Source organism: Girardinichthys multiradiatus, chromosome 12, assembly GCF_021462225.1.
Source record: "Girardinichthys multiradiatus isolate DD_20200921_A chromosome 12, DD_fGirMul_XY1, whole genome shotgun sequence".
Lineage (NCBI taxonomy): Eukaryota > Metazoa > Chordata > Actinopteri > Cyprinodontiformes > Goodeidae > Girardinichthys > Girardinichthys multiradiatus.
This window is the reverse complement of record NC_061805.1, coordinates 28,869,102-28,889,833: the sequence shown is the minus strand read 5'-3', so window position 1 is coordinate 28,889,833 and position 20,732 is coordinate 28,869,102. Positions and strand designations below refer to the sequence as shown.

The 20,732-nt window shown below is 40.4% G+C and overlaps 2 protein-coding genes across 2 annotated transcripts in view; one reads left to right on the top strand and one right to left on the bottom strand.

The window, feature by feature from the left end:
- Positions 1-1,265: 1,265 nt before the first annotated feature.
- naa35 (N-alpha-acetyltransferase 35, NatC auxiliary subunit) lies at positions 1,266-19,611 on the bottom strand. The gene is made up of 24 exons (XM_047380612.1): positions 19,470-19,611; positions 19,279-19,373; positions 17,710-17,849; positions 17,580-17,613; positions 17,240-17,354; positions 17,036-17,110; positions 16,116-16,283; positions 14,984-15,050; positions 14,852-14,895; positions 14,719-14,769; positions 14,339-14,422; positions 13,154-13,268; positions 12,740-12,918; positions 12,535-12,594; positions 10,989-11,095; positions 10,754-10,820; positions 10,530-10,628; positions 6,916-7,094; positions 6,654-6,790; positions 2,904-2,971; positions 2,681-2,821; positions 2,463-2,585; positions 2,098-2,178; positions 1,266-1,924 (listed from the first exon to the last, which is right to left on the bottom strand). The coding sequence occupies exons 3-24, from the start codon at positions 17,828-17,830 to the stop codon at positions 1,865-1,867; spliced, it is 2,175 nt and encodes a 724-aa protein (XP_047236568.1). The 5' UTR covers positions 17,831-17,849; positions 19,279-19,373; positions 19,470-19,611; the 3' UTR covers positions 1,266-1,864.
- Positions 19,513-20,732, top strand: part of agtpbp1 (ATP/GTP binding carboxypeptidase 1) — a 52,786-nt gene continuing 51,566 nt past the window's right edge. The window contains exon 1 of the mRNA XM_047380609.1: positions 19,513-19,643. The gene's annotated coding sequence lies outside the window, so the exon portion shown is untranslated. The remainder of the gene's footprint in view (positions 19,644-20,732) is intronic.

The following is a 20,732-nucleotide window of genomic DNA, read 5'->3' as shown; positions in this document are numbered from 1 at the left end:
CCGTCGTCCTGTCCCCTTTGCAGAAAAGCATCCTTAAATAAATGATGCTTCCACCTCCATACTTCACGGTAGGGATGGTGTTATTGGAGTTTTACTCATCCTTCTTCCAAACACTGCGAGTGGAGTTTAGACCAAAAAGCTCAATTGTGTCTCACCAGATCACATGTCCTTCTCCCATTCCTCCTCTGGATCATCCAGATGCTCACTGGCAAACTTCAGACAGGCCTGGACATGCTTTGGCTTGAGCAGGGGGACCTTGCATGCGCTGCTGGATTTTAATCCATGGCTGTGTAGTGTATTACTAATGGTGTTCTTTGAGTCTGTGGTCCCAGCTTTCTTCAGGTCATTGACTAAGTCCTGTTGTGTAGTTCTAGGCTGATCCCTCTGCATTTAACCCATCCCTTACAGGGAGCAGTGGGCTGCCATTGTGCGGCGCCCAAGGAGAATTCTGGGGCTAAGGGTCTTGCTCAGGGACCCAGAGTGGTAATCTGTGGGATATGAACCTGGCCCCTTGTGTCCCCTCTGGAACACAAACCTCCTGTTCTAACCACTAGGCCACCACTCATCATTGATGCCTCACGAGGTGAGATCTTGCATGGATCCCCAGACCGAGGGAGATTGTCCATCATCTTGAATCCTTCCATTTTCTTATAATTGCGCCCCATCTGAACGTGACTATTTTCCTTTAGCCCATCCCAGCCTTGTGCAGGTCTACTATTTTATCCCTGATGTCCTCACACAGCTCCCAGGTTTTGACCTTTGTGAAGAGGACAGTATGTTTGATTGAGTGTGTGCACAGGTGTCTTTTATACAGATAATGAGTTCAAACAGGTGCAGTTAATACAGGTAATGAGTGGAGAACAGGAGGGCTTCTTAAAGAACTAGATCTGTGAGAGCTGGGATTCTTACTGGTTGTTAGGTGATCAAATACTTATGTCATGCAATAAAATGCAAATTAATTACTTAAACATCACAAAATGTGATTTTCTGGATTTTAGTTTTAGATTCAGTCACTCACAGTTGAAGAGTAGCTATGATAAAAATTAAAGACTTCTAAATGCATGGGAGTGGGAAAACCTGCAGAATATGCAGTGTATCAAATACTAATTATCCGCATTGTATAAGTAATCAGTTTTTCTTTTGAATTTTAATTTAAATTTGAAGCCAACAGGGGCCCTAAGCAGCCATGAAATAATACCTTTGGTGAGCCCTGGCTCTATGTAAAAATATCTCCTTTTACACGATATTACCAGAAATGGACCCAATTGGAGCTAAATATTAATTTATTATTTCTAATGTATTCACTTTATTTAAAAAATTTAACATTTTTAATACATTAACAATGGGTCAACCAGACCTAACAATATGCACAATACAGCATTTTTTTGCAGACATAAAATCAAACTTCTCCAGTCCACATCTGCTCATCTGTGACAGACCTACAGAAAGTTTTTATTTCAAAGTTTAAAAAGGTATGCTTTCGTTTTTTCAAACTCACAGTCGTCAAGATGATATTATTTGATATATTTGATTTAATGATATGCAAACATTATTGTCACAGCATTCTTTACAAGACGGTTCAGAAGGTGCTTTCCTTTCCATCCATCAGTTCTTAACACAGTTAAAAGCATTTCCCCACATATAAAAAAATAAAACAACAAAAAAACAACCATGACTACCAATCCAAATGTGGATGTTTCTGATTCAGGCCCACATCAGTTTTCTGGTCTGATTTCACCTCATTAAAGTGAAAAATAAAAACAAGAAATTAGTCTACATGATATTACAGATGGGTGTTTTTATTATTGTTCCAAAGTGGACTGGGTCAGGGCATTTGCACACTTCAGATGAGGGGCTGCAGGAATCAAATTATCTTGACAATAGGGAAATATTTGTGAGCGGAGAAGTCAAACTCTGGCAGCACCTGAAGATACAGGAGAGTAAAGTCCATCATACCTCAATAACATAGCGTTGGCATAAAACAACAGCTAAAAGAAGCACTGTACTGCAAACAGACTGCTTACTTATTAAAAACATAAACTACTCTAGATTTTGAAACAGTACACAGAGAAAATCATCATAATTAAATTGTGTTACCTTGGTTTCCTTCTTGTGACCTCCAGCTAGGAGCTTCATCACTACAATGTTGGGCTTAGCCACCTTCAGTATGCGGTTCACCTGCCATGAATAATTTATTTGTTGTTATTAATAGTCATAAATATTGGAGAAGAAATAAATTTGACCTGTGTTTTCAACATGATAATAGGAGCACTAATAGATGGGGTAGGGGTAGATGTTTAATCTTCAATAACATTCTTAAATGTTAAGCAATTTCATTATATCAGGAAATGCATTCTTTATTCGCTCTTTAAACTTTTTACTTTTTTTTTTTACTTGTAAAACTTGAGAATGTTCCCCCATGAAAGAATCAAATAGTTTTAAAAACAGATTGACTTCCTGACCTCAGCGTCTGGGTTTGGCACACTTTCTAGGATGAGCTTGGCCTGCTGAAAGTGTTTGCTGGCGGCCAGGTAGAGGTCTGCAGAACCTGGTGGAGGATTATACTTCTTCAGATCAGACATCTCCTGGAATAGGGAAGAAAAATAAAATCAGAGGGGCCGGTAAGAGAAAAGGTTAGGGTGGGATGATAGGAAAAAGATAAGTTGCACATGAACGGTACCTTGAACTGGATGTAGTGCACAGGTGGGGGAGTGACCACACTATTGAAGGGAGCAAAACGATGCTCATAGCGGACTTGTTCACTGTCCAGCTCAAACTGGGGCTTTCGCACCTTTCCGTCCATATCCAAAGCTACCATGGTCTGACGAGAGGAAAGTAGGAAGGCCATGGAAAAACTGTTGCATGTCAGAAAATGGTGTGAAAGATCATTTACTTTTGCCTACCTTGTACATGCCAGCACACATATTCTGGTACGCTTGACTCATGGTGATCTCTTTGCCAAGAGGGCGAGCTGCAAAGCAAAATCAATACCATCAGTGATCTGGAGCAAAAGATATCAAGGTCCTTGAAAAATTATTCACATACCTTTGTCACGTTTAAACCACTAACTTTAATGTTTTTGTTTGGCTGTTATGTGACCAACAAAGGCTGGTGCATAATTGTAAAGTGGAAGGATTTTCAATATTTTACACAATTAATTTTCAGTTTGGCATGCACTGTGCAAGAGCTGCATTCACAGCTCAGGTGGAGAATTTGTCACCTGAATAGTCACGAACTCCACCAATACAGCCATATGGAGAAGTCTCAAGAGCAAAGAGGCCATATGAAGTCATATTTGCAATTTGAAATAGAGGTACACATTCTAGCAGGACAATGAAGCTAAAAACATACAGCCAGAGCTAAATGGAATGGTTAAGATCAAATCACGTTAGAATGACCAGTTAAAGTCCTGATCTAAATCCAAATGGGAACCAGTGCAAAGACTTCAAATTAACTGTTCACAGGTGCCCTCTATCCAAAATGACCGAACTTGTGCTATTTGGTGTACAAGAATTAGCATTCTTGAATTGTGCTACTCAAGGTGGCAGCAGGTTGGAGTGGCTCTGTTACATTTAATTCTGATTAATTCTTTTTAAGAACTTGATTTCCTCTTGTGGCGGATAAAAATACATTTTTGGATGAATATCCTCTGTGGTATCGGATGTTGTGCAGCTGGAAGGATTTTTGCTGACACTTTTTTAGTATTGGACATGTGTTATGATGTGTCACCCTGGCAGCGGGGTGGTTCTTTACAACTAGGAGCAGCTGATTAATATCTCAAAAGCTCAAATAAAACAACTGCAACCCCAAATCCCTGATAAGTTGAAAAGGAGGCGCAGTGGATGCAGAGCAGGAGCAAAGAGATGAGAAAGAAGAAGGAAGTTCTAACCATGTCTTCCATCGATCATGATGGGCAACGTGAGATTGTTGGGAAACAAGTTGGATGAACTCCAGGCCCTACAAAGGACCCAGCCAGAGTATCAGGAATGCAGTATTAGGTTTTTCACTGAGACATGGCTGCAGGATCATATCCCTGACTCCAGCGTCTTTTAGCCACTCTTTCTGACCAGACATGCAAACAGACATTTTAAGAGGAGCAGAAAACGCAAAGGAGGTGGATTAGCAGTACTTGTGAACATCAGATGGTGTAATCCAGGACATGCTACTGTGAAGTGTTGTCTCTGCAGTCCAGACATTTAACTGTTAGCAGTAAGTTTTCATCCATATTATTTACCCAGAGAGTTCAGCAGTATACCTTTAGCTGTTGCCAACACTACATGTGATGTCATCAGTTCAGTTGTTGCTAAACTACAGACACAACACCCCAATGCATCTGTGGCAATATCTGGTGATTTTAACCATGCTCTCTTCTACACTTCCAATGTTTCAATAGTTTGTCGGCTGCTTTACTAGAGAAAACAAATTGTTAGATTTTTAATATGTAAATGTCAAGGACTCATGGATCTCTAAAGCAAGACCTCCTCTAGGCAAATCAGATCCCAATCTTATTTTTCTCTGTTCAAAATATAAGCCCCTTGTTCGGAGGCCAAATGTAGTAAAGAGAACTGTGAGATGGTCACAGGAAGCTGAAGAAGCCCTGCGAGGTTGCTTTGAGGCTACAGACTGGGATGCACTGTGCCAGCCACATGGAGAGGACATCACAGCCATGACTCAGTGTGTGACCGACTATATAAAATTCTGTGTGGATAACACCACCCCCACCAGAACGGCGAGATGCTTCCCCAATAACCAACCCTGGATCACCAGTGACCTGAAGGACCTGCTTAACAGAAAAAAAGGGCCTTCAAGAGGAAGAGACAGGGAATTATTGAGGAGTATACAGAAGCAACCAAAATTCAAGATAAGAGACACCAAGGATGTGTACAGGAAGAAACTGGAGAGCAAGCTCCAGTAAAATAATATCAGAGATGTATGGTTAGGGATGAAGATCACAGGCTTCAAGCAGAAGGACGACTGGACCAGTAGATTCTGCATAGAGCCAATTAACTAAACAAATTCTTCAATAGGTTCTGGTCAGAAACCAGCTCAGCATCCTAACCTGCTTTGTCAGAAACTCCAGAAGAGTCAGGTGGAAAATACTACCTGACATACCGACCACAGTTTGTGAGAGTGAAGGGGTGTGCATCTAACCAGGTCGTCAGCAGCACAGGAGCACCACAGGTGACTGTAATCTCACCATTCCTTTGCACTCTGTATACATCAGATTTCCAGTAAAAGACAAGACTCCTGCCAACTGCAGAAATACTCGGATGATTCTACAGTCGTGGGTTGGATCAAAGATGGACAAGAAGCTGAGTACAGTGAACTGGTGGACCGCATTGTGTAGAAACAATCATCTCATCTTGCACGTCAATAAAACAAAGGAGATGATTGTAGATTTTTAAGAGAAACAGGAATAGGTCAAACACTATTTCCATCATGGGAGAAGAAGTGGAGGTGGTGGAGGAGTATAAATGTCGTGGTGTTCACCTGGACAACAGACTGGAGTGAAGATGGAACTGTGAAGCCATCTACAAGAAAGGACAGAGCAGGCTGTACTTCTTGAGGAAGCTTAGGACCTTCTGTGTTTGCAGCAAGATGCTGCATATCTTCTATAAGTCTGTTGTGGAAAGTGTAATCTCTTCTGCCATCATCTGCTGGGGAAGCAGCATCAGAACCAGGGACTTAAATGCTCAACAAGCTAATAAAGATGGCTGGCTCTGCTCCGGGGACTCCTCTGGAACCTCTGGAGATCATTATACAAAGACGGATTCTTCATAAAATGAAGAACATTATCGAGAACCCTGAGCATCCTCTTCATGAGACTGTCCTACAACAACAGTGTCTTCAGTCAGAGGCTTCTTCAGATCTGCTGTAAGACGGAGCGCTACAGGAGATCCTTCCTGACCACAGCCATCAGCATCTACAACGGCTCTTTGAAGAAACCTGTCTATTATGAGCTACAAAAACATTTAATTTATCTTTGGGATTAACAAAGTATTTTTGAATTGATTCGAATTAAAAACGTTTCCAGGTCTAGGCGTGCAAAGCTGGTAGGGACATAACCCTACATGACCTGCGGTTGTCACTGCAGCAAACAGTAGTTCTACAATGTATTGACCTGTGGGCTGAATATGAAAATGCACTTTATACTTTTCAGATTTTTGTCAAACCTTTTCAAAACATTTCCTTCCTTTCTATAGTGATGTATTGCTTTCTGTTAGTCTATCTTGCACATTTTAGACTTTTTATTAATTATGCTACTCATTTCTTTTAATCTGAGTATGCCATTTTTAATAACTATACATTATATTTTTTTCTTATGTTGTAATGTGCTCTTACTGTACAGTCTCTCATTTTTGTGTTTTTATGTTGTTTGCCCCTGTATGTATCTGCATGCTTCCATTTGCCTTTCACTTTGCTGCTGGCACACCTGATTTTACCAACTGTAGGACAATAAAAGATTTCTATTCAATCACACAGAATCCCTATAAAATACTTTTATGTTTATGGCTGTAATGCATCAAAAACTGAAAATGTTCAAGAGGTGTAAATAATTTTGCAAGACACCGTACATGAGGTCCTCACATCCACATGAACAAGCAACATTCTCAAGACACTCAGGTTAGGCTGATCATAAAACAAAACTCCACCTTTCTTCTTCTTTTTGGTCTTTTTGCTACTCCGTCCTTTCAGCTGCTCCTCCAGAATCCGCTCCTCTGCCATCTGAGAGGAGTCAGCTCTGCTTAGCGTCGACATCAGCCATGCATAGAGGAACTCTGACAAGTACCTACAACAGAAAAAGAAAGAAAGAATAAAAAACTACACATTAGTTAATGTATGTTCATGCAGATGGATTTATTATATTTGAAGTTTTAGGATAGAGCCAGAATAAAAAAATGCATGAGCTCTTACCAGTAGATGTAATAGTATTCATGCATGCTGTAAAGCTCCAGTTCAAAACCACTCAACAGATACTGGATCATGATTCTCAGGTTATGATAGAGGATCCAAGTGCCAAGACAGGCCAAATGCTGGCGTTGAGGCTCCAATTTCATCAGTAAGCTGTGCAGCGCTGCATCCACCTTCTCAGCCTGCAGAGCACATAAAGAAATTACTTCTTATATAAGTCAGCGTTCTATGTCATCCCTACAGACCGCCAGAGACGTTGCTTCAAGCACCGAATGATCATTGTTGCGCATGTGCAGGTACTGACAACAAAGTCACCAATGACCTACCAATGATCCACATGAATCTATATAGCCACATAACACCGGAAGCTCAGTCCCTGCTTTCTTCTCGCATGCAGGTTGGTTGAGTACAGGTGCCATCTTGTATTCTTAATTTTCCTCGTTACACTTGATTGCTGCTCCCAGTCTGGTAAGCCTTATTTCATTTTTGGTTACCAACTGTGGTTGCTGTTTGCCCAAAGTTGTAAGTTTGTTTGATTTAATTGACTGCCCAGTAGAGTGTTCTGCTCGCGCTGAGTCTCTTTGTCACCCCTGCGTTTATATACATAAGCAAAGTGGATGTACAACGAAGTCCACAGTGACGTTTTCTGCTCAACCTGACTCTGAATGCTTTGGCTGTATTCGAGGCAATTCATTAAGATACACGACAGTTTGTGCAGTCCATCCTGTTTGGCTCTGCTTCCTGCCTCGGAGTTGAACACCTATGGGAGGCACTCTCGGAGGACGCTTGCCCAAATTGTTGCATCATGCCCCAGGCAGTTAGGGTGGCTCAGCTGGCTGAATTGGAGCAGCCTACTGACTGGGCGGCTGTCGCGCAGCACAGTCCGTTACCGCTGGGACAGGCGGCATGTAGGCAGCAGCCTGCTGCGCTGTCAGCCTCTGGGAAAAGGGCCAGGCAGCGCGAACTACTGGGACTGGTGAATCAGCTTACCACGGAGCAGACGAAGGCCCTACTTCAGTCTGTCCAGGCAGATGATGGCTGCAGGGCTTCCCCTCCTGAGCAATGTGGGGCCTCGACCTGGGAGGACGATGCTATTTTGGTTGCAGCCCCGGTGACCTTTTTCGTCAAGGTTTTTCCGGAGTTGAGCTCCTGGGCCTCTGGTTAATACTCCAACGGAAGTGCCAGTGTCTTCGGCTATCAGGACGGCTCTGTGTCACTCGCAGCTGGACGCTCCGCCAGCACGGTCTGCTCCTTCTAGCGACTTCTTCCGGGTATCATAATGCCGAGGTTGCCTTTGTGGTTCCTCCCTCGGCAAATACATCCAGGAACTGCATGCATGTTGTACAAGAGCCCTTTTTGGAACAGGAGATCTGTGCCTTGCTGGCCAAGGTTGCAATTGTTCTGGTTGACTCCTGGCAGGAACTGGGAGGTTTTTATTCCACTTATTTTCTTGTTCGGAATCTGGTCCGGTCCTGGTTCTCAGGGGCCTGAATGTTTATGCTGACCACCAAGGAAGTGTTGCAGATGATATCTTCAGCGACTGGTTTGAAATCATGAAATTGTACTTTCATGTCCCCAATGCTCCACATCACTGGCAGTTTCTCCGCGCTTTGCATAGTAGGGGAGGCACTTCTGGCTGGGGAGTGAACTGGCAGGGCCAAATGGTATAGGGGACGTGGTCCCCCTGGAAAGGGGCCAAGGTTGCAGGGTAGGCATGTCCCGATGAGGTCAGACAACACCACGGTTGTCTGTTATGTCAATCATCATGGAGGGTGTTGTCCTCGATTCACCAGCTCTTAACTTGGGCGGCCCCGCGCTTTGCCAGACTCAGGGTGGCATACATTCCAGGCCTGCAAAATGCGCCTGCAGATTTTCTGTCCCATCAGAAACAGATTTCAGAAGAATGGATGATTCATCTGGAGGTGGTATTTTGCAACTGGCAGACCTTTGGCAGAGATGAAGTAGACCTCTTTGCCTCCAGGGAGGCGGTTCAATGTCCCCTTTAGTGCTTTCTGACAGACAGCAACAGACCTCTGGTGCCGCGATGCATTGGCACACGATTGTCCCTGGGCTCTCCTTTATGCTTTTCCCCCGTTCGGCTTGATCTTTTAAAGTCTCCTGAGGGTTCTTCAGGAGGGGCACAGGGTCTTCTTGGTGGCCACCTTCTGGCCAGCGAGGACTTGGTTTCATCTGGTGCACTGCCTTTGCTCTGGTTCAGGAGGGACTGGGACTGGGACCTCCATGAAAATCTATGTAGCCGCCATCTGCCGTGGGCATTATGGGCTTAATGGTTGTTCAGTGGGACAATATAAGGATGTTTCTCTGTTCCTGAAGGGTGCCAGGCGCCAGAGTCCACCTGCGCGCCTGTGGCCCTGACATGGGGCCTTTCCTTTGTGCTGGCAACCATTCGGTCCCCCCAGTTTGAGCCCTTGCCAGGGGAGGGCCTTAAGTGGCTTTCCCTGAAGACAGCATTCATTTTGGCGATGGCTTCTGCCAAACGGGTGGGGAACTTCACGCCTTATCCATGAGTGGGAGGTGTCCGCTGTGGGCGGATGACTACTTAATTCCTAAGTAGGCTATGGACTTCGGGCCAGGCCCAGCAGTTACAGCTCGCCCTGTCCGGGAGCTCGAGGCATGTCTGTGCAACAGCCCCTCTGCAACTGACAGACTCCCTGTTCGTTTGCTATGCTGGCTCACAGAAAGGTCTGGGCCTCTCTAAACAGCCGGTCTCGCATTGGATCATTGATGTGATCACTGTGGCTTATGCTTTGCAGGATTGGCCTCTGCCTACTGGAGCACAGTGCTACTCCAGGAGGGGCGTGACTACCTCGTGGGCTGCCATGCACAGGGTGCCTTTGGATGTTATCTGCCTCCTGGGCACTCTGGACACCTTTGCCTCGTTCCACAGGGTGAATGTGGCTGCGCCCCACCCACTGCAGGGCATTCTGTAACAAGGACATTCGGTGTCCCACTGAGGTGAGTGTGGTCATTACTGTTGTTCTGCAGATTTGGGTTCCTCGTGACCTTGTTGGTATACGTCATCCAGTGCTTGAAGCACCGCTTCTGGCGGTCAGTAGGGATGACATAGAACGAAAGTTACGACTGTAACTACGGTTCTATGAATCCTGGATGACAGAGTGCTTGGTCACTTGGAAACCTCATGCTCACGAGAAGTCAGAAGGACTGAGCTTTCGGTGTCATGTGACTATATAGACTCACGTGGATCACTGGTGGATCACGAGTGACTTTGTTGTCATTAGTACTCGACCTACACAAGAATGATCAAAACCATATTAACTAGTGGTACCAATAATTGTGGAGTGCGCTGTATATGAATTATATCCTACATCTATAAGAAGGAAGACAGACAGACAGAAAGACATTGAAAGAGAAGGAAACAGATAAGAGAGAGACAGAAAGATGGAGAAATACGAATGATAGAAAGACAGTTAAAAAAGATGAAGAAAAAAGAGATATAGAAATTATATAAATACAGTAGGTAGAAGATGAATAAATAACATTTTAGAGTTCTTTTCTTTAGGAATGTTCTGTCAAATATGTAGACAACTTAAACAGAGGAAACTATGGGCCTGGCCATACATTCAGCTGAATCTTACCTCATCCTGCAATGTAGTAAACTCTTCAAGAATGTGTCCCAGTTTGTCTCTCTGTCGAGCTCGGTTGTGTCCGTGGATCTGGATGAGATTGCAGAAAGGCTGTACAGAAAAAACGCACAACACACCCTGTAACCCCACTAATGACCAAAACAAATGTGCATAAATCCAAGGAATGATTTTAAAATAAATGAAAGTACAGAATATGAACGGTGAAATGAACGTACCCTGGAGCAGTGAGTAACAAAGGAGTCAATGTAGTCCTTGGCCTGGTGGTTGTTGAAGAGACAACATCTACATGCAAGAAACATGTTATTCATAGAAGACAACACTAATACTAACCTTAAAATGCAGCTAAACTTTTGACAGAAACAGAGGAAAGAGCTAAGTCTATGTACACAGCTTCAAATCTACTGATAATATTATAATAGTCATAGTATCCCAAAATTATTGTATACTTACTTGTAGGAGAGGACAGGTGGACTAACAAAGTATCTTAGTGCATCTTTAATCATGTCCTGCATCAGGTGAGTGCCGAACACTTTCTTATTATCTATCAGGAACGTCGTCTGAATTTGCAGGCAAACAAAGAGGGTTTTATATCAGATTCAGTTAAGCTAAATGAAGTAAATTATACATCAACAAGTTTGCTTTATTAAGTATAGTCAATATAGTAACATTTTGTCACAAGCAGAGGTTTACATGCAGTGTACACAGTCCGACATGAAATCAGAGTAAAAATAACCTGTTTCAGGTCAGTAAAGACTGTCAATATTATTTCTCTTTGCTAAATGTAAACATCCTGTGAATGTTTTAGAGATTTTTTTTGTTTCTTTCTTTAAAATTTAAAGTTTATTTACACTAAGATTACTATGCCTTTAAATCATTTGGAAAAGCTCAGATTTTAGGGCATCATCTCAAACGGACCGTTTCTTGCAGACCATCATTTAAAAAGTCATAGCAAATCAGCCAAAATATCAGAAGCACTGTGGTTCATCCTAGGGTTACATTTCATGATGCCTGAATGTGTCACGTTCATCTGTTCAACCAGTTATATTGCAGTATAAACGGCAGGAGGATGTCAAGCCGTCATGCTGTTCAGTAAGGAGATTCTGTGTCCCAGAGATAAACGTGTTTTGTAAGGACATTCAGAGAAGAAAAAGCCATTGCTACAAAACCAACATAAAAAGGCCAGATTAAAGTTTGCACTCAGGGACAAAAACCTTTTTTTTTTTGTACACACATCCAGTGATCTGATGAAACTAAAATTGAAATGTTTGGCCATATTGATTATTGTTACAATGGGAGAAGTTTGCAAGCTTTAGGACTCCATACTAGCGGTGAAGCACAGAGGTGGAAGCAACATGTGGGGGTGTTTTGCTGCAGGAATGATTGATGCACCAGTTTTAAAGCACAGCTCGCTGCAACCATTGGTTAATGTTTCTCCTCCAGTGTCATTCCCAATGCTGTGTCTTCTCCCAACAAAAACAAGTGGCTATTTTCTTGTGGCCATTTCATGACTTATGAAGATCAACACTGCCTGACTTGATTGGCATGCAGTTGTCTTTCCCATTTTGAGGAGTGATTAATTGAAGTGGCTCTCTGGGTCATGCTGTATTTAAGGAGCAACAGACAATCCATAAGATGAAAATAAAATATTCCTAGGTACTCATGTTAACTTGGAATGTGATTAACAAATTACAAATCCATGACATTTATTTTAAAGGAGTTTTGTTGCGCTGCCACCTATTGTGGAGCTAGGAATTTTGTTCCAAACAAACATTTCACAGTGTGAAATTTTCTCATTAAATAAGTGCACCAGCATAGAATCAAGATTTTACTCCCTAATTTTACTGTTTTAGATTATTCTACTGCAATAACAAACGATATATTTCAAGACATTTATCACATATTAACAAGTCGTACCACTAATTGTGGAGCGTGTTGTATATGAATTATATTCTACCTCCTAATGTGAGAACATTAGAAGAGAGTAACAGTGACACACCTGGAGAAGAGATCTAGAGAGCACACAGGGCGACTGCTCACTGAATTCACAGAAGAAGTCCTGACAAAACAAGAATCAGAGCATTTAACAAATATACTAACAGAAACAAATTCATCATCTATGGTTTTTTTTCCTGGCAGAAAGACGTAAACATCATGAAAAAGAACATTTTGCATTACTAAGTAACTTATTATACAGTGTTTACCAGTATGCCATGTAGGTTTGTGGTATTGACCACATCACAAACCGTCTTGATGCGTTCTATTAGCCTGCTGAAGTAAGCCACCATGTCCTCCCTCTTGATGATCTTGGCATAGCGAGGAAAGGTAGGTGGCAGCAGTCGCTGGTTAACCAGAGGCTCAAAGCCCATCATGATAGGGTGGTCTGTCATTTTCACAGACAAAAAAGGTACATTATATTATTTTAAGCTAACCTTTGTAATATGCTTGCGTAGGCCGAATCTAGTAGAATGGATCACGGTAAAAACAATCATGAGTAAATGAAATACCTAGAACAGAAAATGCTAATAATTTATACACCATTTAATGCGCAGCTTCCTTGTAAACTAATCCAATGTCAAACCTTGAGCTTGACTTGGTGGTTGCAAAGTTTGTGTTACCTCCTTTAGTTGTGTCATTTTGGGACTGGATGCCATACTGGATACTGGAATGAATGGGGGGCAACAGGTCAGCTGCCTGAGCTACAAGCTTCTGGGCCTCAGTTACTGAGCTGGTCTGGTAAACACACAAATACAATCAATCTCTTTCATTCACATCTGACTGCACCAAGCACCACCAGACAGTGCAAGTTTTCAACCTAAACACGCTTCCTGATTTCTATCTGAATTATTTCTAACGTTTTTCCATTTTTTTAAAGTTTATACTCAGATTCTGTTTAGTTTTTAGATCTTTCCATCAGTTTTTATTTCACTCTGCTCAGGTTTTTGTTTTATTTTATTTAGGCACCATTGGCCTTCTTCAAATTTTTTATTCCAATAGTGAACTGACAAGAAATAGGATGGAGAGAGAGGGGAGGACATTCAGTAAACGTCAATGGGCCGGGACTCGGACCTGAAACAGCGTGGGTTCAACGATTAAGGCCACTGTACATGGGTCACGCACCACCGCTGCGCTCCATCGGCTCAGGTTTTTTTTATCTGTATGTCCCAAAAAGCATTACACAAAAAAATGGTTTTCACTGCACTTGTGTACATCAGGGCTATTCCATTACTTTTTCAGCATCTAAAATAATAATCTCTCGTTTCAAATCATAAATTGCTTATCCAACACTGAATACACCCTTTTTTACAGCACAATTTTTCATCTTTAGTCCCTTTATTCTCTACAAAATAATAACAACATAGCAGTTTCAATGGTCGCTGCTTGAAATCTAAACCAGACTCGGTTTAAGACCAACTGATCCAGTTAAAAAACCTTAAATAAAGTTTTCCAGAAGCCAAGAAAGTGGTCATACTACCCTTTTAAAAACTAAAACAACTAAACTCAAGTTGCATATTAATGTTTAAAGATATATGTAAAAAGCTCATAATATTTTTATCTTTTAAGGAATACAACTAAAACAAATGTTTCCATATTGGTTGCCTTTTTTTTTTTCCATACTTATTGAGACCGTTAAAATGATGAAAGTAATTCAGTATTTTTCCAGACTTTTCAAGTCTGCGTAGGAACCCTGTTTTTGTTAAAACACTGACACATTTGTACATGTTTTACATTCAGATCTCTGTGTTTCAGCTTTTAACGTGGCCAATTTTCTAATCTTGCGTGTTTTCTTGTTTGCGCCTTACCTCTTTCTTGGTGAAAGCAACCAGAGCAGTCAGCAGCAGACGTGTAAACTTGATTCTGTTGAAAAGTGCCAGACAATGCTGGTGCTGAAAGAATAAAACAAGATTTCAACGTTTTTCTGGCACGAATTTCTTATTTTGAATATACAAAGAAAAAGCTCCTTTTCAAGACAGTTTTGCTTTTATTATCACTTCAGCAAAACTATTGGAAATTTCAGAAAAATCTTTATAGAGTTCAACTGAAACTCACAGTACAACAGCTAAGATGGCAAACAAAGTGTAAGCGGGATATATGCAAGATCATAAAGTTATTAGCTATCAGTGGAGCAATCTGATGTATTACTTGCAACCCAATGCTTATTTACAACACACAATAAACTTACCTCCAGCTCAACTTCTGGGTTTCTCTGCTCGCCTTGCCGGCTGCGTGTGCTCTGTGAGGAGAAACAATGTACATCAGGACAAAGAATGTACCATCAGTATCTTAATGAAACTGCAGTGACAGAGAAAAAATACCTTAACTTTCCTCAGTAACTCATCTTCCACATCTTTAAGCATACCTATAGAAGATCAACACGAGAGATAGAAATGGCCTTTCAGCTGAATAAACTTCGGAAATTGTCAACAGGTAACATTACAAACCCGCACCGGTCACCCGCAGGTCTGTGACGTTATTGGCCATCTTGAACCCATAAGTCATTGCCTGGAAATCCTCCTACAGAAAACACGAGTTAAAAATCATTATTTATATATATTACACAGAAACATAAGGATGTTTCAAAACCTATCTGTTCCTCAAACGGTTCATAATGAAAACAATGTCGGCAGATGAAACGTAACCTGACCTTTGTTATTATTATGCCTTGTCCCCTTCTTAATTAAGAAAAAAGCCAGGTATTTCTAAAGTAGGCAGGATTTACATATGGAAGATGGAAAAAAAACAAGAAACTAGAAGAAAGGAAGGACACAGAGGGAAGGAATGGAGCTAGGATACAAGGAAGGAGGGAAGAAGGCTGCACGGAAGGAAGAAATGACAAATAACAAACAGAAAAAAGGGTGGTGGGGCACAAGGAAGAAAAGAAAGAAGGACGCAAGGGAAGGAGGAAGCAAGCAAGGGAAAAAATAAAAAAGCATAAGGAAAGAGGGAATAAAATCAGGAGAGCAGACAGAAAGAAGAAAGGAAGGAAGGGAAGTCGGACACAAAGGAGGACTTAAAGAAAGATAAATAAGATATAAAGAAAAGATGACAAGGAATGAAAGAAAAGGAAAAACACAAGAAAGAAATGAAGGAAATAAAGGAAGAAAGCAGAGCAAGACAAAGAATGTAGAAAGAAGGAAGAACACAAGGAAGAGAGGAAGGATTGAGGGAGTAAAGGACAACATTTACACAATATGAAAGGGAATGAAGTCTGGAAATACCAATATTTTTCCATACTCTTATTGTATTTTTCCATACTTGTATTAACCTGGAAAGTCTGGTAATCTTTAATCAAATTCCACACTTTTTCCGCCTGCTCAGGAACCCTGTAATTTATTGACGGACCGTTTTTCTCAGAGGTAACAACCTGAATGCATTGACACACATTCACACCTGGAAGCTGCCAAGTTCAGCCAAAGCCAGGCCTACTTGTCAATGAGCTGCTTCAGTGGAACTGAAATTCATCACAGTGGTGTTGAGTGGGTTACAGGACATGTTCCAAGCCATCTCCAGCTAGACTTCATACCACAGCCGTCTCTAACATTTAGACCAACATTGAGCAGCAGACAGACAACAGCTCACCTCTTCAAACACTGCTGCCTTGTTGACTTTTTCTCGCGCGATGTCACACACTTTCAGTAAACCCAGGGCAAAGGCTTTGAGCGCCGGCTCTTCAATGAGGTCAGGGTTATGGACATACAGGCAGGTGAACACGGTCTGTGCCAAGGAGTGACCCTCCAGCCACGTTATCTAGGTAAACCCAAGTAAAAACACACAACATATAAAGACTCGGTTTGTTGTATCAGTGGTAATCCAAAGTGTAAGAAGAAAAAAGATCACGAGTTTGATAAAAAGTTTGCATGAACTCATCAGAATACATGTCATATTTAGGGCTTTTAATTCGTTTTTCAAATTATTCTTCATTACCAATTATAATCAACATAAAGCTTCTAGGATGCTTGGCCCAAAGCCCTGAACCCAGCTGTGTTATGAAATTGTGGACTATGCTTAAAAACCAGGTCAGTGCCAAGAAACTAAAAGATTTAAACTAATTCCCCCAACACTAAAGAAGAGTGGTCAAATATCCAGGAACAATTGTGCCAGACGCTTGCTGGTGGCTACAAAAGCCATGTGGCCCAGATGGCTAGAGGTAATTTTCACCAAACATTATTCAGGGTTGATGTATATATTTAGGTCTGAAAGTATAATGTCAATCCTGTGTTCAATAACAAAAGTTCACAGTAAAATCAACCTTGTGCTCCCGATTCTTCATGAAACAAAAACAAACCCAAAAAAAAAATAAATCGCTGTAATTACATGATGTATTATTATTTCACTCATTAAAAAGCCCTACATTTCTGACATTCATGGGTGAATGTAAACATCAAAACAGCAGAATTAAGAATTTTTAAGAATTAAGAATTTTCATGTCCTCTTAAACTTTTCAGAAAGACATCAACTTTATAGAGACAATCAGAAAATATGAAACAAAAAACCCTCACCAAACAGCAGAAACAAGTGTCAATGATCCCGATGAGTTCAGGAAGACTAAGGTCTTTCACCTTGATGGCACCCTCCTGAAATAAATGCCAAAGAGTAAATCGAGTAAAGTAGCTGCTTCATTGGATTTCTATATAATAAAGTAAATACACTAAATGTGTGAGGTGAGCAGTAGAAAATCTGCCTTTATGTTTTTACTGTTGTACCTTAATTGCTTGTTCAAAATTGAGCACCTTCCTGTTGACCTGGTTTCCGATCATTCCTGCATCCATCTTAGGATCCATCATCTCGATAGCGGACATGGCCTCAAATAAGCCAAACCTGCACCATAAGAGAAAACTCACTCTACCTACTTCTGAAGGACTAAAGTAATGATAATGATTTTAAATCCATCAAAAAGATAAGGCAAATACAAATAATGACATGAAACTGAAACATGTTAAGGAAAAACAACAAATACTCATTTCAGTGCTGTAAACTTTAGTTTTGAGGATTTGTTTGGGGCTGTTTCTAATCATGTGTTGAATGTCATTTTGTCATGCTCACAGTTTATCATGAAGCAGTTCTCCGAGGTTCAACTCTGCAAAAATAAAGGATAAAAACAAGGATGTGAAATCCGAATATATTTTAGATCTGCAGAATTTGCAAACAGTTAAATAATAATAAAACATTTCACCTTTGCAGGCACCCTTGAACTCATGAGTGATATCAACCCAGTTGGCATTGTTCTTCATCTTTTCTGGTATGCCCAGCACCCAGCCGGTATCGTCATCCTCAACTGCTGACTTCATCACCATGGTGACCAATAGCACTTCACTTTGAAAAGAGGTAAAAAGCATTACGCAAATGTTTAGACAATCTTAAGTTAAGAGCCAATATAAATGACATAAAGAATGTGCAGGGCTATCTGAATAAATCACATCATTAAAAGATGGAAAATGTAAAAGTCATGTTTATTATAGATTCATTTTACTTACAGTGATCCATTTCAAGGTTTTAATCCTGTTTATGTTGATGATTATGGCTTAGAGCTAATAAATACCCAAAAATACAGTTTGTCTGGAGATGTGACTACGTTAGACCAATAACAAAAAGTAGTTATATTAAGGAAATGGTATATGATGGCCTACACAGTAGGGATGGGCAATTATCATACCATTAATCGTTATAGTGATTTTTTTTTCTATGGTCATTACAGTTTTTATTTATAATGAAAACCATATATACTACAGTATTATATTTACATATTCCAAAAACTAAAAATATTATGGAACCATTTCCTATTTCTCCATAAGAGCAATAATAAATATACATTTTACAAATATGAATGAATGGAGTTATTGTGTGCTGTTTAGCAGTAGCATTGCACTACTTAAAGTTACAGGTGTCCAAAACTAGCTTATTTAATATTCGGTACGACTTTCTTTGTTGAGTTTGGTTGTTTTTAAGCAATATTTGTGTTTGTGGTACTTTGACTGCAGGGGTGTGCAGTCCCGTACTAATCCATTTCTAAAACAAAATGCAAGAGAATTTTAAAATACTTTTAAAACGTGCATTAAGGTACATTTTGTTAGCTGATAAAAGATATAGACCAATAATGGTGATATTTCCTAGTTTTGATCCGTTTAATAAACAAGAAAGAAAGAACAAAAAATATAAAATTTTTCAATATTTGAACTATCGATCACCGTTGAGCTGATTTAGGTCAAAATGACCGATTCCGACATCTGACCGATTAACTGGTGCGTTAATAGCACTAATGGGCAAATTCTTTAAATATTATCAAATTTAGATCAACACAATAGTATTAACAGTTTGGACATGGTACTTTAACTATAGTAAGTGGTGCAAATGTGCTGTATGATCTTACTTAAATTGATTCAGGAGGAAATTGATACTGAATCAATAAACTACCAACAGAATATAGATAGCACTAACTGCGTATGTGGGATTTCTGCTAGTATTAACAGAAATATTAAGAATTACCTCGTGAAATTTGACCAAAAACGTACAGAAACAATGATGGGTCCTGCACTACAACATTATGGTAAATACGCGAGGTGATTTTAGCTAGCTCTCACCAGTTTCAGATGCCGTGTGTAAACAAACTAATGCTACCCACGCTGTATTTACAGCAAACAAAATCTAATTCTGAATGTTTTATATGTTGTTACCCTGTATGCACTATAATAAATGCGAATACTGTTATTCAATAATCGTGAAAGTGGTATAAACTAGCACCTACCTTGGTTTTGTATCCCTTCGAACACTGTAAAGACTGGAACATACATTTTACGTCATAGGTCGCAATCAGTCTGGGATTTGTAGTTCATTTGGATACTGGTGAAGTTCCAATTCACGATATAGCTCATAAGTCACAAACTAAAACTGTGAAAATTTAAAACAACCTATAAATTGTGTAATAAATGGGTTCACCTTAATTACGCTTAGAACAACCAAAACAGAAAGACGCCGCTACTCTCGCGTTGCTACAGAGACTCCCTCTGCTCTCATCACATCATCAGCAGGGCGTTTCAGGCAAACAGTAGCTGTCCCCCTTATCTCAGACTCGGTCCACCCTCAGCTGATCGGCAGCTCCTTTTCATGCAGGTTTGAGAAATTCTACTATTTTGTTTTTATTGTGATGACTTGCTGCGTTGTCTTAGCTCGTTTTGTGCTATATGTTGAGCACTTCCGCTAGCTTATTTGGCCGCTAGCTGGCCTGCTGGTGCAGACAGGCGACCGTTAATGAGTGACCAGCCCAGCAGGTGCAGGGGCCATAAGCTTCAGCTGGGTTATCCAATTTAACATCTTTCAGAAACGAGGAAAATAACAATACATTTAAGTTTAAAGAGAAGGGCAAATATTCGTCCCTAATGAATTTTACATTTTGGGAAGAGACAGGTCTGTTGGAATAAATCCTCCAGTCAACCGTTTGTTTTGGCTAGACTTCTATGGGTAATGTGTCAGCTGTTTACCTGGTTTATTGAAAGTATGTCCTGACCTATTGTTACAACTTTGCTCCCCCTTGGACTATAATTATCACCTTAAATTATCTGGTAATCTGCCTGTATCATCGTGGAGCAGCCAGATGATGATGATGATGATGATGTGGTGTTTCTGTCTGAGTCTGTGAGATGAAGTAAAAAAAAAAAAAAAACGTTTGGTAAGATTATCCTTTGGTAATCAAAGCTTTATTTTTGCATTTAGAGATAAACTACTTTTACACAACTAACCAAACAATGCCCTGACCAGAATAAATTAACACTTTAATTTAGCAAAGTATTTCCATCATATTTATGAAAAATTAATGCAATCAGTCATGTATTTGAGCTACATTTTGTTTTTCTTTTTAAATCTTTTTTGATCTGAATTGCTTCATGTTTCTGTACAGAAAGCAGGGTTGAAGAGCTTAACGCACAGGTCACCGTAGAGACCATGCCTTAAAGTAGAGATGGACTATTGATTTTGCCAAAGGGCCACATGAGAAACTGTGATTGTTGTTGAGGACTAGTTCATTGGATGAACTCAAATATTCCAAAAATATATTTGATGATGAACTGTAAATGGGATTTTTACAAGCTACTTGTTACACTAGTCATTGTAACTGACCAGTAAAATGTTAAATGCCATACTGATAACTTAAACTTCATCTTACTTAACAACTTATTTGGATTTATCCTAAAAGAAGACACCAAT

Coding starts and splice junctions, on each gene's coding strand:
- naa35 (XM_047380612.1), bottom strand. CDS start 17,830: ATGGTGATGAAGTCAGCAGTTGAGGATGACGATACCGGCTGGGTGCTG. Junction 14,423..14,718: donor ACCCAGAAGTTGAGCTGGAG/GTAAGTTTATTG, acceptor TTATTCTTTCAG/CACCAGCATTGTCTGGCACT. Junction 7,095..10,529: donor TTACTACATTGCAGGATGAG/GTAAGATTCAGC, acceptor TGTGCTCTGCAG/GCTGAGAAGGTGGATGCAGC.